The 16,796-nt window shown below is 48.3% G+C and overlaps 1 protein-coding gene across 1 annotated transcript in view; it reads left to right on the top strand.

The window, feature by feature from the left end:
• Positions 1-16,796, top strand: part of LOC110531011 (zinc finger E-box-binding homeobox 1) — a 130,972-nt gene that overhangs the window by 69,984 nt on the left and 44,192 nt on the right. The window contains exon 2 of the mRNA XM_036986887.1: positions 12,999-13,163. Within this exon, the coding sequence (XP_036842782.1) occupies positions 12,999-13,163 (165 nt within the window). The remainder of the gene's footprint in view (positions 1-12,998; positions 13,164-16,796) is intronic.

The following is a 16,796-nucleotide window of genomic DNA, read 5'->3' as shown; positions in this document are numbered from 1 at the left end:
TGTCAACTGTGGGACCTTATAATGACCGATGTGTGCTTTTCCAAATCATGTCAAATCAATTTAATTTATTACAGGTGGACTCAAATCAAGTTGTAGAAACATCTCAAGGATGATCAATGGAAACAGGATGCATCTGAGCTCAATTTCAAGTCTCATAGCAAAGGGTCTGAATACTTATGTACATTTTATTTTTTAATTACCTTTGCAAAAATGTCTAAAAAACAGTTTTCAAGTTGTCATTATGGGGTAATGTGTGTAGATTGATGAGAGACAACAAAGATTGAATCCATTGTTACGTAACAACATGTGGAAAAAGTGAAGGGGTCTGAATAGTTTCAGAATGCGCTGTTATACTTCATTAACGTGGAAATTGTCAAAGTAAACATGAGAACGATGGTCAAAGACAGGACTAGACTGTTGGTGATGAAGCAATAATAATAATACGTGGTAATCATATTAACAGAAATTTACAACCCAGAATAATAAGGAATAGACTAATTGTAATGGTTTTCTTCGTGAGAAGGAGAGTCGGACCAAAATGCAGCGTGTAGATTGCGATCCATGTTTTAATGAACAAACGTAAAACACGAATCAATGCAAACACTACAAAATAAAGAACGTGATGAACGTAACGAAAACCTAAAACAGCCTATCTGGTGAAAAACACATAGACAGGAACAATCACCCACAAACACACAGTGAAACCCAGGCTACCTAAATATGGTTCCCAATCAGAGACAATGACGAACACCTGCCTCTGACTGAGAACCATATCAGGCTGAACATAGAAATAGACAAACAAGACATGAAACATAGAATACCCACTCAGATCACACCCTGACCAATCAAAACATAGAAAATACAAAGTAAACTATGGTCAGGGCGTGACAGTACCCCCCCCCCCCCAAGGTGCGGACTCCGGCCGCAAAACCTGAACCTATAGGGGAGGGTCTGGGTGGGCATCTGTCCGCGGTGGCGGCTCTGGCGCTGGACGTGGACCCCACTCCATGACAGTTTTAATCCCCCTCCTAAACGTCCCTAAATAGGTTACCCACCACAATGATAACATGGGACAGAGGGACAGCTCGGGACAGAGGTAACTCGGGACAGATGGGTAGCTCAGCACTGAGAGGAAGCTCAGCACTGAGAAGAAGCTCAGCACTGAGAGGAAGCCCAGGCAGGTAGTAGAAACTACCAGAACCTGGCTGGCTGGCGGTTTCAGCAGATCCTGGTCGACTAGCAGATCTGGAAGAATCTGGTCGACTGGCGGATCTGGGAGAATCTGGTCGACTGGCGGATCTGGGAGAATCTGGTCGACTGGCGGATCTGGGAGAATCTGGTCGACTGGCGGATCTGGGAGAATCTGGTCGACTGGCGGATCTGGGAGAATCTGGTCGACTGGCGGATCTGGGAGAATCTGGTCGACTGGCGGATCTGGGAGAGTCTGGACGACTGGCAGATCTGAGAGAGTCTGGACGACTGGCAGATCTGGAAGAGTCTGGACGACTGGCAGATCTGGAAGAGTCTGGACGACTGGCAGATCTGGAAGAGTCTGGTCGACTGGCAGATCTGGAAGAGTCTGGACGACTGGCAGATCTGGAAGAGTCTGGACGACTGGCAGATCTGGAAGAGTCTGGACGACTGGCAGATCTGGAAGAGTCTGGACGACTGGCAGATCTGGAAGAGTCTGGACGACTGGCAGATCTGGAAGAGTCTGGACGACGGGCAGATCTGGAAGAGTCTGGACGACTGGCAGATCTGGAAGAGTCTGGACGACTGGCAGATCTGGAAGAGTCTGGACGACTGGCAGATCTGGAAGAGTCTGGACGACTGGCAGATCTGGAAGAGTCTGGACGACTGGCAGATCTGGAAGAGTCTGGACGACTGGCAGATCTGGAAGAGTCTGGACGACGGGCAGATCTGGAAGAGTCTGGTCGACTGGCAGATCTGGAAGAGTCTGGTCGACTGGCAGATCTGGAAGAGTCTGGTCGACTGGCAGCTCTGGGAGAGTCTGGTCGACCGGCAGATCTGGGAGAGTCTGGTCGACCGGCAGATCTGGGAGAGTCTGGTCGACCGGCAGATCTGGGAGAGTCTGGTCGACCGGCAGATCTGGCTGCTCCATGCTGACTGGCTGCTCAATGCTGACTGGCAGCTCTGGCTGCTCCATGCTGACTGGCAGCTCCATGCCGACTGGCAGCTCTGGCTGCTCCATGCTGACTGGCTGCTCCATGCTGACTGGCGGCTCTGGCTGCTCCATACTGACTGGCAGCTCCATGCCGACTGGCAGCTCCATGCCGACTGGCAGCTCTGGCTGCTCCATGCAGACTGGCAGCTCCTTGCAGACTGGCAGCTCCTTGCAGACTGGCAGCTCCTTGCAGACTGGCAGCTCCTTGCAGACTGGCAGCTCCTTGCAGACTGGCAGCTCCTTGCAGACTGGCAGCTCTGGCTGCTCCATGCTGACTGGCAGCTCCATGCCGACTGGCAGCTCTGGCTGCTCCATGCTGACTGGCTGCTCCATGCTGACTGGCGGCTCTGGCTGCTCCATACTGACTGGCAGCTCCAGGCCGACTGGCAGCTCCATGCCGACAGGCAGCTCTGGCGGCTCCTTGCAGACTGGCAGATCTGGAAGAGTCTGGTCGACTGGCAGATCTGGAAGAGTCTGGTCGACTGGCAGATCTGGAAGAGTCTGGACGACTGGCAGATCTGGAAGAGTCTGGACGACTGGCAGATCTGGAAGAGTCTGGACGACGGGCAGATCTGGAAGAGTCTGGTCGACTGGCAGATCTGGAAGAGTCTGGACGACTGGCAGATCTGGAAGAGTCTGGACGACTGGCAGATCTGGAAGAGTCTGGACGACTGGCAGATCTGGAAGAGTCTGGACGACGGGCAGATCTGGAAGAGTCTGGTCGACTGGCAGATCTGGAAGAGTCTGGTCGACTGGCAGATCTGGAAGAGTCTGGTCGACTGGCAGCTCTGGAAGAGTCTGGTCGACCGGCAGATCTGGGAGAGTCTGGTCGACCGGCAGATCTGGGAGAGTCTGGTCGACCGGCAGATCTGGGAGAGTCTGGTCGACCGGCAGATCTGGGAGAGTCTGGTCGACCGGCAGATCTGGGAGAGTCTGGTCGACCGGCAGATCTGGCTGCTCCATGCTGACTGGCTGCTCAATGCTGACTGGCAGCTCTGGCTGCTCCATGCTGACTGGCAGCTCCATGCCGACTGGCAGCTCTGGCTGCTCCATGCTGACTGGCTGCTCCATGCTGACTGGCGGCTCTGGCTGCTCCATACTGACTGGCAGCTCCATGCCGACTGGCAGCTCCATGCCGACTGGCAGCTCTGGCTGCTCCATGCTGACTGGCTGCTCCATGCAGACTGACAGCTCCTTGCAGACTGGCAGCTCCTTGCAGACTGGCAGCTCCTTGCAGACTGGCAGCTCCTTGCAGACTGGCAGCTCCTTGCAGACTGGCAGCTCCTTGCAGACTGGCAGCTCTGGCTGCTCCATGCTGACTGGCAGCTCCATGCCGACTGGCAGCTCTGGCTGCTCCATGCTGACTGGCTGCTCCATGCTGACTGGCGGCTCTGGCTGCTCCATACTGACTGGCAGCTCCAGGCCGACTGGCAGCTCCATGCCGACAGGCAGCTCTGGCGGCTCCTTGCAGACTGGCAGCTCCATGCAGACTGACAGCTCCTTGCAGGCTGGCAGCTCCTTGCAGACTGGCAGCTCCTTGCAGACTGGCAGCTCCTTGCAGACTGGCAGCTCTGGCTGCTTCATGTAGACTGACAGCTCTGGCTGCTCCTTGCAAACTGACAGCTCGGGCTGCTTCATGCAGACGGACAGCTCAGGCTGCTCCATGCAGACTGGCAGCTCCATGCAGACTGACAGCTCCTTGCAGACTGGCAGCTCAGGCTGCTCCATGCAGACTGACAGCTCCTTGCAGGCTGGCAGCTCCTTGCAGACTGGCAGCTCCTTGCAGACTGGCAGCTCCTTGCAGACTGGCAGCTCAGGCTGCTCCATGCAGACTGACAGCTCCTTGCAGGCTGGCAGCTCCTTGCAGGCTGGCAGCTCTGGCTGCTTCATGTAGACTGACAGTTCTGGCTGCTCCTTGCAAACTGACAGCTCAGGCTGCTCCATGCAGACGGACAGCTCAGGCTGCTCCATGCAGACTGACAGCTCCTTGCAGACTGGCAGCTCGGGCTGCTTCATGCAGACTGGCAGTTCTGGCTGCGCTGAACAGGCGGGAGACTCCGACAGCGCAGGAGAGGAGAGAGGCTCCGGCTGCGCTGAACAGGCGGGAGATTCCGGCAGCGCAGGAGAGCAGAAAGGCTCTGGCTGCGCTGAACAGGCGGGAGACTCCGGCAGCGCAGGAGAGTAGAAAGGCTCTGGCTGCGCTGAACAGTCGGGAGACTCCGATAGCGCAGTAGAGAAGAGAGGCTCTGGCTGCGCTGAACAGGCGGGAGACTCCGACAGCGCAGGAGAGGAGAAAAGCTCTGGCTGCGCTGAACAGGCAGGAGACTCCGATAGCGCAGGAGAGAAAAGAGGCTCTAGCTGCGCTGAACAGGCGGAAGACTCCGATAGCGCATGAGATGAGAGAGGCTCTGGCTGCGCTGAACAGGCGGAAGACTCCGATAGCGCATGAGATGAGAGAGGCTCTGGCTGCGCTGAACAGGCGAGGCGCACTGTAGGCCTGATGCATAGTGCTGGCACAGGACGTGCAAGGCTAGGGATGGGCACAGGAGGCCTGATGCGTGAGACTGGAATCAACTTCACCAGCCGACTAAAACGGACCTCAGGACGAGTATGGAGCGCTAACCCAGGTGCCATCAAATCCCTGACACGTTCCGTCAGGCGAATTCTATGCAAAATGCACCAACACAGCAACTCCCTCATTTCTCTCTCCTCCAATTTCCCCATTAACTCCTTCACAGTCTCTGTTTCACTCACCTCCAACACCGGCTCTGGTTCTGGTCTCCTCCTTGGCTCCTCACGATAAACAGGGAGAGTTGGCTCAGGTCTGGCTCCTGACTCTGCCACACTCTCCCTGAGCCCCCCCCCAAGAAATTTTTGGGGCTGACTATGGGGCCTCCGTCCGCGCCGCCTTGCTTGCTTCGCAAACTCCATTCTCCTATATCCTTCCGCGCACTGCTCCATCGAATCCCAGACGGGCTCCGGCACTCTCCCTGGGTCGGCCGCCCACCTGTCGATCTCCTCCCAAGTCGTATACTCCATACTGCACTCCTCTTTGGGCTGCTCCTGTTGTTTCTTCTCCCGCTGCACCTTTGGGCGGCTACACTCCCCTGGTTTAGCCCAGGGTCCTCTCCCGTCGAGGATTTCCTCCCATGTCCAGAAATCCTTATTGCGCATCTCCTCGCGCTGCTCCTGCCTGTTGACACGCTGCTTGGTCCTTTTGTGGTGGGTGATTCTGTAATGGTTTTCTTCGTGAGAAGGAGAGTCGGACCAAAATGCAGCGTGTAGATTGCGATCCATGTTTTAATGAACAAACGTAAAACACGAATCAATGCAAACACTACAAAATAAAGAACGTGATGAACGTAACGAAAACCTAAAACAGCCTATCTGGTGAAAAACACATAGACAGGAACAATCACCCACAAACACACAGTGAAACCCAGGCTACCTAAATATGGTTCCCAATCAGAGACAATGACGAACACCTGCCTCTGACTGAGAACCATATCAGGCTGAACATAGAAATAGACAAACAAGACATGAAACATAGAATACCCACTCAGATCACACCCTGACCAATCAAAACATAGAAAATACAAAGTAAACTATGGTCAGGGCGTGACACTAATATGACTAATCACACTCTACTTGCTGTCTACTTCTCACTGTGTGTCCCTCAGGTTGTGGAAGGAGGACACACATTTGGCTGATAAAACACAGTATTTTGTTTTTCACCATGTACGTATTTACATTTATCTTCATCATTTACAGTAAGTTTTCAAATTCTTCATTTTGTTTTTATAATTTCGGGGTAGAATTTCTTACTTCAAAATATCTGTCACAATTTGACAGAAGATGCAGCTCTGTCTATCTCTTCCTGAGGGCAGAATGAGCACAGCCTGTCCTCTTTAGGTAATCAGGTTTGCCTGGGACGACCGGTCTCTATGGCCCACCTGTCTCTGTCTCCCTCTCTCCCCAATTCAAAGGGCTTTATTATTATGGGAAACGTATGTTTAGATTGCCAAAGCAAGTTAAATAGATAATGAGCAATAGTGAAACAAACTTTACAAAATTAACAGTAAACATGACACTCACAAAAGTTCCAAAGGAATAAAGACATTTCACATGTCATATTATGTGTATATATACAGTGTTGTAATGATGTGCAAATAGTTAAAGTACAAAAGGGAAAATAAATAAACATAAATATGGGTTGTATTTACAATGATGTTTGTATGATGATGTTCACTGGTTGCCCTTTTCTTGCTGCTGTGATGGCACACTGTGGTATTTCACCCAGTAGATATGGGAGTTTATCAAAATTGGGTTTGTTTTCAAATTCTTGGTGGGTCTGTGTAATCTGAGGGAAATATGTGTCTCTAATATGGTCGTACATTTGGCAGGAGGTTAGGAAGTGCAGCTCAGTTTCCACCTCATTTTGTGGGCAGTGTGCACATAGCCTGTCTTCTCTTGAGAGCCAGGCTTGCCTAAGGCGGTCTCTCTCAATAGCAACTCTATGCTCACTGAGTCTGTACATAGTCAAAGCTTTCTTTAAGTTTGGGTCAGTCACAGTGGTCAGGTATTCTGCCACTGTGTACTCTCTGTTTAGGGTCAGTCACAGTGGTCAGGTATTCTGCCACTGTGTACTCTCTGTTTAGGGTCAGTCACAGTGGTCAGGTATTCTGCCACTGTGTACTCTCTGTTTAGGGTCAGTCACAGTGGTCAGGTATTCTGCCACTGTGTACTCTCTGTTTAGAGTCAGTCACAGTGGACAGGTATTCTGCCACTGTGTACTCTCTGTTTAGGGTCAGTCACAGTGGTCAGGTATTCTGCCACTGTGTACTCTCTGTTTAGGGTCAGTCACAGTGGTCAGGTATTCTGCCACTGTGTACTCTCTGTTTAGAGTCAGTCACAGTGGACAGGTATTCTGCCACTGTGTACTCTCTGTTTAGGGTCAGTCACAGTGGACAGGTATTCTGCCACTGTGTACTCTCTGTTTAGGGTCAGTCACAGTGGACAGGTATTCTGCCACTGTGTACTCTCTGTTTAGGGTCAGTCACAGTGGACAGGTATTCTGCCACTGTGTACTCTCTGTTTAGGGTCAGTCACAGTGGACAGGTATTCTGCCACTGTGTACTCTGTTTAGGGTCAGTCACAGTGGACAGGTATTCTGCCACTGTGTACTCTCTGTTTAGGGTCAGTCACAGTGGACAGGTATTCTGCCACTGTGTACTCTCTGTTTAGGGTCAGTCACAGTGGACAGGTATTCTGCCACTGTGTACTCTCTGTTTAGGGTCAGTCACAGTGGACAGGTATTCTGCCACTGTGTACTCTCTGTTTAGGGTCAGTCACAGTGGACAGGTATTCTGCCACTGTGTACTCTCTGTTTAGGGTCAGTCACAGTGGACAGGTATTCTGCCACTGTGTACTCTCTGTTTAGAGTCAGTCACAGTGGACAGGTATTCTGCCACTGTGTGCTCTCTGTTTAGGGTCAGTCACAGTGGACAGGTATTCTGCCACTGTGTACTCTCTGTTTAGGGTCAGTCACAGTGGACAGGTATTCTGCCACTGTGTACTCTCTGTTTAGGGTCAGTCACAGTGGTCAGGTATTCTGCCACTGTGTACTCTCTGTTTAGGGTCAGTCACAGTGGACAGGTATTCTGCCACTGTGTACTCTCTGTTTAGGGTCAGTCACAGTGGTCAGGTATTCTGCCACTGTGTACTCTCTGTTTAGGGTCAGTCACAGTGGTCAGGTATTCTGCCACTGTGTACTCTCTGTTTAGAGTCAGTCACAGTGGTCAGGTATTCTGCCACTGTGTACTCTCTGTTTAGGGTCAGTCACAGTGGACAGGTATTCTGCCACTGTGTACTCTCTGTTTAGGGTCAGTCACAGTGGACAGGTATTCTGCCACTGTGTACTCTCTGTTTAGGGTCAGTCACAGTGGACAGGTATTCTGCCACTGTGTACTCTCTGTTTAGGGTCAGTCACAGTGGACAGGTATTCTGCCACTGTGTACTCTCTGTTTAGAGTCAGTCACAGTGGACAGGTATTCTGCCACTGTGTGCTCTCTGTTTAGGGTCAGTCACAGTGGACAGGTATTCTGCCACTGTGTACTCTCTGTTTAGGGTCAGTCACAGTGGACAGGTATTCTGCCACTGTGTACTCTCTGTTTAGGGTCAGTCACAGTGGTCAGGTATTCTGCCACTGTGTACTCTCTGTTTAGGGTCAGTCACAGTGGACAGGTATTCTGCCACTGTGTACTCTCTGTTTAGGGTCAGTCACAGTGGTCAGGTATTCTGCCACTGTGTACTCTCTGTTTAGGGTCAGTCACAGTGGACAGGTATTCTGCCACTGTGTACTCTCTGTTTAGGGTCAGTCACAGTGGTCAGGTATTCTGCCACTGTGTACTCTCTGTTTAGGGTCAGTCACAGTGGTCAGGTATTCTGCCACTGTGTACTCTCTGTTTAGGGTCAGTCACAGTGGTCAGGTATTCTGCCACTGTGTACTCTCTGTTTAGAGTCAGTCACAGTGGACAGGTATTCTGCCACTGTGTACTCTCTGTTTAGGGTCAGTCACAGTGGTCAGGTATTCTGCCACTGTGTACTCTCTGTTTAGAGTCAGTCACAGTGGTCAGGTATTCTGCCACTGTGTACTCTCTGTTTAGAGTCAGTCACAGTGGTCAGGTATTCTGCCACTGTGTACTCTCTGTTTAGAGTCAGTCACAGTGGTCAGGTATTCTGCCACTGTGTACTCTCTGTTTAGAGTCAGTCACAGTGGTCAGGTATTCTGCCACTGTGTACTCTCTGTTTAGGGTCAGTCACAGTGGTCAGGTATTCTGCCACTGTGTACTCTCTGTTTAGAGTCAGTCACAGTGGACAGGTATTCTGCCACTGTGTACTCTCTGTTTAGGGTCAGTCACAGTGGACAGGTATTCTGCCACTGTGTACTCTCTGTTTAGGGTCAGTCACAGTGGTCAGGTATTCTGCCACTGTGTACTCTCTGTTTAGGGTCAGTCACAGTGGTCAGGTATTCTGCCACTGTGTACTCTCTGTTTAGGGTCAGTCACAGTGGTCAGGTATTCTGCCACTGTGTACTCTCTGTTTAGGGTCAGTCACAGTGGTCAGGTATTCTGCCACTGTGTACTCTCTGTTTAGGGTCAGTCACAGTGGTCAGGTATTCTGCCACTGTGTACTCTCTGTTTAGGGTCAGTCACAGTGGTCAGGTATTCTGCCACTGTGTACTCTCTGTTTAGGGTCAGTCACAGTGGACAGGTATTCTGCCACTGTGTACTCTCTGTTTAGAGTCAGTCACAGTGGTCAGGTATTCTGCCACTGTGTACTCTCTGTTTAGAGTCAGTCACAGTGGACAGGTATTCTGCCGCTGTGTACTCTCTGTTTAGGGTCAGTCACAGTGGACAGGTATTCTGCCACTGTGTACTCTCTGTTTAGGGTCAGTCACAGTGGTCAGGTATTCTGCCACTGTGTACTCTCTGTTTAGGGTCAGTCACAGTGGACAGGTATTCTGCCACTGTGTACTCTCTGTTTAGGGTCAGTCACAGTGGACAGGTATTCTGCCACTGTGTACTCTCTGTTTAGGGTCAGTCACAGTGGACAGGTATTCTGCCACTGTGTACTCTCTGTTTAGGGTCAGTCACAGTGGACAGGTATTCTGCCACTGTGTACTCTCTGTTTAGAGTCAGTCACAGTGGACAGGTATTCTGCCACTGTGTACTCTCTGTTTAGGGCCAAATAGCATTCTAGTTTTTTTGTGAATTCTGTCCAATGTGTCAAGTAATACTCTTTTTGTTTTACCTGATTTGGTTGGGTCTAATTCTGTTGGAGTCCCAGGACCAACTTGCTTTTAGGGGGACTCTTCTCCAGATTCATCTCTCTGTAGGTGATGGCTTTGTTATGGACTGTTTGGGAATCGCTTCCTTTTAGGTGGTTGTAGAATTGAACGGCTCTTTTCTGGATTTTGATCATTAGTTGGTCTCAATTTGGTGTTTGTTTCATTTTGTGAATTCTTGGTTGGTGAGTGGACCCCAGACCTCACAGCCATGAAGGGCAATGGTTTCTATAACTGATTCAGGTATTTTTCGCCAGAGCCTAATTGGTATGTCGAATTTTATGTTCCTTTTGATGGTGTAGAAGGCCTTTCTTGCCTTGTCTCTCAGATCGTTCACAGCTTTGTGGAAGTTACCTGTGGCGCTGATGTTTAGGCCGAGATATGTATAGTTGTTTGTGTGCTCTAGGGCAACAGTGTCTAGATGGAATTTGTATTTGTGGTCCTGGCGACTTTTTTGGAACACCATTATTTTTGAGTTACTGAGATTTACTGTCAGGTCCCAGGTCTGGCAGAATATGTGCAGAAGATATAGGTGCTGCTGTAGGCCCTCCTTGGTTGGTGACAGAATAACCAGATCATCAGCAAACAGTAGACTTCAGATTCTAGTAGGGTGAGGCCGGGTGCTGCAGACTGTTCTAGTGCCATCGCCAATTCATTTATATATGTTGAAGAGGGTGGGGCTTAAGCTGCGTCCCTGTCTCACCCCACGGCCCTGTGGAAAGAAATGTGTGTTTTTTGCCTATTTTAACTGCACACTTGGTGTTTGTGTAAATGGATTTTATAATGTTGTATATCTTTCCCCCAACACCGCTTTCCATCAATTTGAATGGTAGACCCTCATGCCAAATTGAGTCAAAAGCTTTTTTGAAATCAACAAAACATGAGAAGATGTTGCCTTTGCTTTGGTTTGTTTGTCAATTAGGGTGTGCAGGGTGAATACGTGGTCTGTCGTACAGTAATTTGGTAAAAAGACAATTTGACATTTGCTCAGTACGTTGTTATTACTGAGGAAATATACTAGTCTTTTTTTGTGGTCTGTATATTTTAACATTTCCTTTAGGATACTATCAACACCACAGAGTTAAAGAGGTTGTATTTTGTCCTGTAGTTCATTCAATGTAATTGGAGAATCCAGTGGGCCTTTAATATTTGATTCTAATATTTGTACTTGATCATGTATATGTTTTTGCTGTTTGTTCTTTGTTATAGAGCCAACAAGATTGGAGAAGTGGTTTAGCCACACATCTCCGTTTTGGATAAATAATTCTTTGTGTTGTTGTTTGTTTAGTTTTTTCCAATTTTCCCAGAAATGGTTAGATTCTATGGATTCTTCAATTACATTGAGCTGATTTCTGACATGCTGTTCCTTCTTTTTCCATAGTGTATTTCTGTATTGTTTTAGTGATTATTCAGTTCCTTTGACTTTGATGCCTCATGATTGAGCATAGCTCTGTTCAAGTAGAGTGTGATTTTGCTGTGGTCTGATAGGGGTGTCAGTGCGCTGACTGTGAACTCTGAGAGACTCTGGGTTGAGGTCAGTGATAAAGTAGTCGTCAGTACTACTGCCAAGAGATGAGTTATAAGTGTACCTACCATAGGAGTCCCCTCGAAATCTACCATTAACTATGTAAATACCCAGCGTGCAACAAAGCTGCTGGAGATGTTACCCGTTTTGTTGGTTATGTTGTCATAGTTGTGTCTATGGGGCCACATGGGGGAGGGAATGCTGTCACCACCAGGCAGATGTTTGTCCCCTTGTGTGCTGAGGGTGTCGCCACAGACTAGTACCTGTCCCTGGGCCTGGAAATGATTGATTTCCCCCTCCAGGATGGAGAAGATGTCTTCATTAAAGTATGGGGATTCTAGTGGGGGGATATAGGTAACACACAGGGAGACATTTCTCTCTGTTAAGATCATTTCCTTTTGAATTTCTGACCAAATGTAAAATGTTCCTGTTATGATTAATGTAATAGATTGAGTTAGGTCTGCTCTATACTAAATGAGTATAACTCATCCCTTTGCTGTTTCACACCTGGTAGTTTGGTTAATCGGACCACCAGCTCTCTGTAACCTAGAGGAAAACCAGTGGGTCCATCTCATCTATACCATGTTTCTTGTAGCATGACAATGTCTGTGTTTATGATTTATTTGTTGAAGTCCAAGTTCCTGCTCTTTAGGTCAAAGGCAGATGACCTCAGGTCTGGGATGTTCCAGGATGAGATAGTGTAGGCTTTGTGTCCCATAAAGTGTCCAATGTTGTTAGTCGTGTGGTTTGGCCTTGAACCAGTAAGTGTGAGCAGAGCATCTGGTACATGCCATTGGCTTGGTCTAGTGTAAGAGTGGGGGATGGGCCTGTTTGCCTGGTCATGGCCTGGGTGTATGTGTGACTCTCTCTCTCTCTCTCTCTCTCTTTTATCTGTCAATGGGGCTGTGTAAACGCTGGAACACAAGTCTCAGGTTCACAGTTCACCACTTGAGAAAATTACATTCAAGATAGCTTGCAGTGTTATAGATACTGGTCCTAAGCAGAGATTTAAACATTTTTTTAGAGGGTAAAGGTTAGAGGGTAAAGGTTACACCATTTTTTTTGTTGTGTTTGAAATGATTTGATTATTTTGCATTACGTTTTCAATCGCTCTGTTGTCATTTAAGCTTTTTTAAATTTGTTTTTATCCTCTTAAGAATTCCAACATGTAGTGATTTTCTTATCATTCTACTTAAAATAAGACGTTGTATATCTGCAACAACAATGCAACAGTGATCCACTAAACTGTAAGCCCAGACTTCCTCTATCTCTAATCGACCTAGCATCCAGGGGGTGTACTGTACATCAAGCTACTCCACTACAGAAACAGGAGATAGACTTGTGTCCTATGAGCTGTTCTGACTCATACAAGGTGTAGCCTACTAACTTCCTACTCATTGTCCCTCCTGGTTGTCTCCTCCCTCTCTCTTGTCTCTTTGCAGTAACGAATTACAACAACGTTGTGGAGGCCCAGTCAGATTCTGACGATGAGGACAAGCTACACATAGTGGAGGAAGACCCTGATGGAGACAACACTGTGCCAGAAGACACCTCCGCAGTATTATCCCAGAACGGGACGGAGACGCACCAAGACACCTGGGATGGAGGTAAAACGCCAGACCATACAATACAGAACATTCTGAAGAACTCCCTCATTCTCTCTCTCTCTCTCTCTCTCTCTCTCTCTCTCTCTCTCTCTCATTTTCTCTCCCTCTCTCCCTCTCTCTCCCTTCCTCTCTCCCTCTCTTTCACTCTCTCTGTCTCTCTCTCTCACCACATATAGAACATCTACATTTACATTTTAGTCATTTTGCAGATGCTCTAATTCAGAGCGGTTTACATTGTGTTTTCAACTAAGTTTAGTAGGAAAACATCTCAGATATCACAGTCATTGCAAGTAGACCTTTCTTCGAAAAGACAGAAAAACGTATTGCAGCTGTGAACGCAAGGAACAGAACATACAACCACAATGCATGTTTGTTAACGTCTTTTCATTGACCGTAGACCAAGTTCCACTGATAATGGAAGTGACACGTCATGCAGGAAGTAGGACAACAACATTTACATTCTGTTGCTCCAGAGAGACCAGGGGTTTGAGAGCCATAGCTTCAACTAAGAGTTTCCTGTTTCCTTTAACACCTGAATTGGGAATGTACTTACATGGTCTCTGTTATTTCACGTCTTAAAGCAGTGAGTTAGAGTCTACCTTCCCGACTAGGACTGGCATCCTATTCCCTACGTAGGCCCTATGGCCCTGGTCAAAAGTAGTGCACTGTAAAGGGAATAGGTGTGTGTCTCTCTCTCTCTCTCGCTCTCTCTCTCTCTCTCTCTCTCTCTCTCATTTCAAATTCAAGGGTTTTATTGGCATGGGAAACATACATTTATGTTTACATTGCCAAAGCAAGTGAAGTAGATAATAAACCAAAGTGAAATAAACAAGAAAAATTAACACTTAACATGACACTCACAGAAGTTCTAAAAGAATAAAGACATTTCAAATGTCATATTATGTCTATATACAGTGTTGTAACGATGTGCAAATAGTTATAGTACCAAAGGGAAAATAAATAAACATAACTATGGGTTGTATTTAAAATGATGTTTGTTCTTCACTGGTTGCCCTTTTCTTGTGACAACATGTCAAATATTGCTGCTGTGATGGCACACTGTGGTATTTCACCCAGTAGATATGGGAGTTTGTCAAAATTGGGTTTGTTTTTGAATTCTTTGTGGATCTGTGTAATCTGAGGGAAATATGTGTCTCTAATATGGTCATACATTTGGCAGGAAGTTAGGAAGTGCAGCTCAGTTTCTACCTCATTTTGTTGGCAGTGTGCACATAGCCTGTCTTCTCTTGAGAGCCATGTCTGCCTACGGCGACCTTTCTCAATAGCAAGGCTATGCTCACTGAGTCTGTACATAGTCAAAGCTTTCCTTAAGTTTAGGTCAGTCACAGTGGTCAGGTATTCTGCCACTGTGTACTCTCTATTTAGGGCCAAATAGCATTCTAGTTTGCTCAGTTTTTTTTGTGAATTCTTTCCCATGTGTCAAGTAATTGTCTTTTTGTTTTCTCATGATTTGGTTGGGTCTAATTGTTTTGCTGTTCTGGGGCTTTGTGGGGTCTCTCTCGCTCTCTGCCTCTCTCTCTAGTTAGACTAGAATATCTCAGACACACTCATGCTGAGAACAACATGTTTATTTGTTAGTACTGCTGAAACCAGGCCTGCATGACTCCACTTTCCGTGCTTTGGCAAATCTTTCCCTGCTACGATGTCAGCCCTGCATGACTCCACTCTCCCTGCTACGGTGAGTCTTTCCCTGCTACGGCGAGTCTTTCCCTGCTACGGTGAGTCTTTCCCTGCTACGGTGAGTCTTTCCCTGCTACGGCGAGTCTTTCCCTGCTACGGCGAGTCTCTCCCTGCTACGGCGAGTCTCTCCCTGCTACGGTGAGTCTCTCCCTGCTACGGTGAGTCTCTCCCTGCTACGGTGAGTCTTTCCCTGCTACGGTGAGTCTCTCCCTGCTACGGTGAGGGTTAGAGAGAGAACCTACAGGATCGTAGCTCTCCAGGAACAGGGTTAGAGAGAGAACCTACAGGATGGTAGCTCTCCAGGAACAGGGTTAGAGAGAGAACCTACAGGACAGTAGCTCTCCAGGAACAGGGTTAGAGAGTGAACCTACAGGACGGTATCTCTCCAGGAACAGGGTTAGAGAGAGAACCTACAGGACGGTAGCTCTCCAGGAACAGGGTTAGAGAGAGAACCTACAGGACGGTAGCTCTCCAGGAACAGGGTTAGAGAGAGAACCTACAGGACGGTAGCTCTCCAGGAACAGGGTTAGAGAGAGAACCTACAGGACGGTAGCTCTCCAGGAACAGTGTTAGAGACAGAACCTACAGGACGGTAGCTCTCCAGGAACAGGGTTAGAGAGAGAACCTACAGGACGGTATCCCTTCAGGAACAGGGTTAGAGAGAGAACCTACAGGACGGTATCTCTCCAGGAACAGGGTTAGAGAGAGAACCTACAGGACGGTATCTCTCCAGGAACAGGATTAGAGAGAGAACCTACAGGACGGTATCTCTCCAGGAACAGGGTTAGAGAGAGAACCTACAGGACGGTATCTCTCCAGGAACAGGGTTAGAGAGAGAACCTACAGGACGGTATCTCTCCAGGAACAGGGTTAGAGAGAGAACCTACAGGACGGTATCTCTCCAGGAACAGGGTTAGAGAGAGAACCTACAGGACGGTATCTCTCCAGGAACAGGGTTAGAGAGAGAACCTACAGGACGGTATCTCTCCAGGAACAGGGTTAGAGAGAGAACCTACAGGACGGTAGCCCTCCAGGAACAGGGTTAGAGAGAGAACCTACAGGACGGTATCTCTCCAGGAACAGGGTTAGAGAGAGAACCTACAGGACGGTATCTCTCCAGGAACAGGGTTAGAGAGAGAACCTACAGGACGGTATCTCTCCAGGAACAGGGTTAGAGAGAGAACCTACAGGACGGTATCTCTCCAGGAACAGGGTTAGAGAGAGAACCTACAGGACGGTATCTCTCCAGGAACAGGGTTAGAGAGAGAACCTACAGGACGGTATCTCTCCAGGAACAGGGTTAGAGAGAGAACCTACAGGACGGTATCTCTCCAGGAACAGGGTTAGAGAGAGAACCTACAGGACGGTATCTCTCCAGGAACAGGGTTAGAGAGAGAACCTACAGGACGGTATCTCTCCAGGAACAGGGTTAGAGAGAGAACCTACAGGACGGTAGCTCTCCAGGAACAGGGTTAGAGAGAGAACCTACAGGACGGTAGCTCTCCAGGAACAGGTTGTTTGTATCCATTCCATTTGCTCTGTTCTGGCCATTATTATGAGTCATCCTCCCCTCAGCAGCCTCCTGTGTTGTCCAGTAACCCAGTGCCAACACTGTGGACAGGTGTAGCATGTACTAACTAACTGTCCATTTGGAAACAATTGTGGCTTCTAATCCCTCCAGCTGCTCCCATCTGTCTCACACAGTATACTCCTCACTCACCAAATCCCTCTTACACCAGCCAAGGTTCTTCATGACAAAGAAACACACTATCTTGGTTGAAAAGGGATTCAGTGCAACCAAAGCATTTGATTAAAAAAATATATATATATTCACATCACGCTTTGTGAAAATTGTTGAAGAAAATGTAAATTTGCTCGATCCGCCTTTTGTTGGTGTCTTTTCTGAGAGAAGGAGAGAAGGACCGGGGTGGT

Source organism: Oncorhynchus mykiss, chromosome 8 (genome assembly GCF_013265735.2).
Source record: "Oncorhynchus mykiss isolate Arlee chromosome 8, USDA_OmykA_1.1, whole genome shotgun sequence".
In the NCBI taxonomy this organism is placed as follows: Eukaryota; Metazoa; Chordata; class Actinopteri; order Salmoniformes; family Salmonidae; genus Oncorhynchus; species Oncorhynchus mykiss.
The sequence above is the reverse complement of the archived record's forward strand: the minus strand, read 5'-3'. Positions and strand labels throughout refer to the sequence as shown.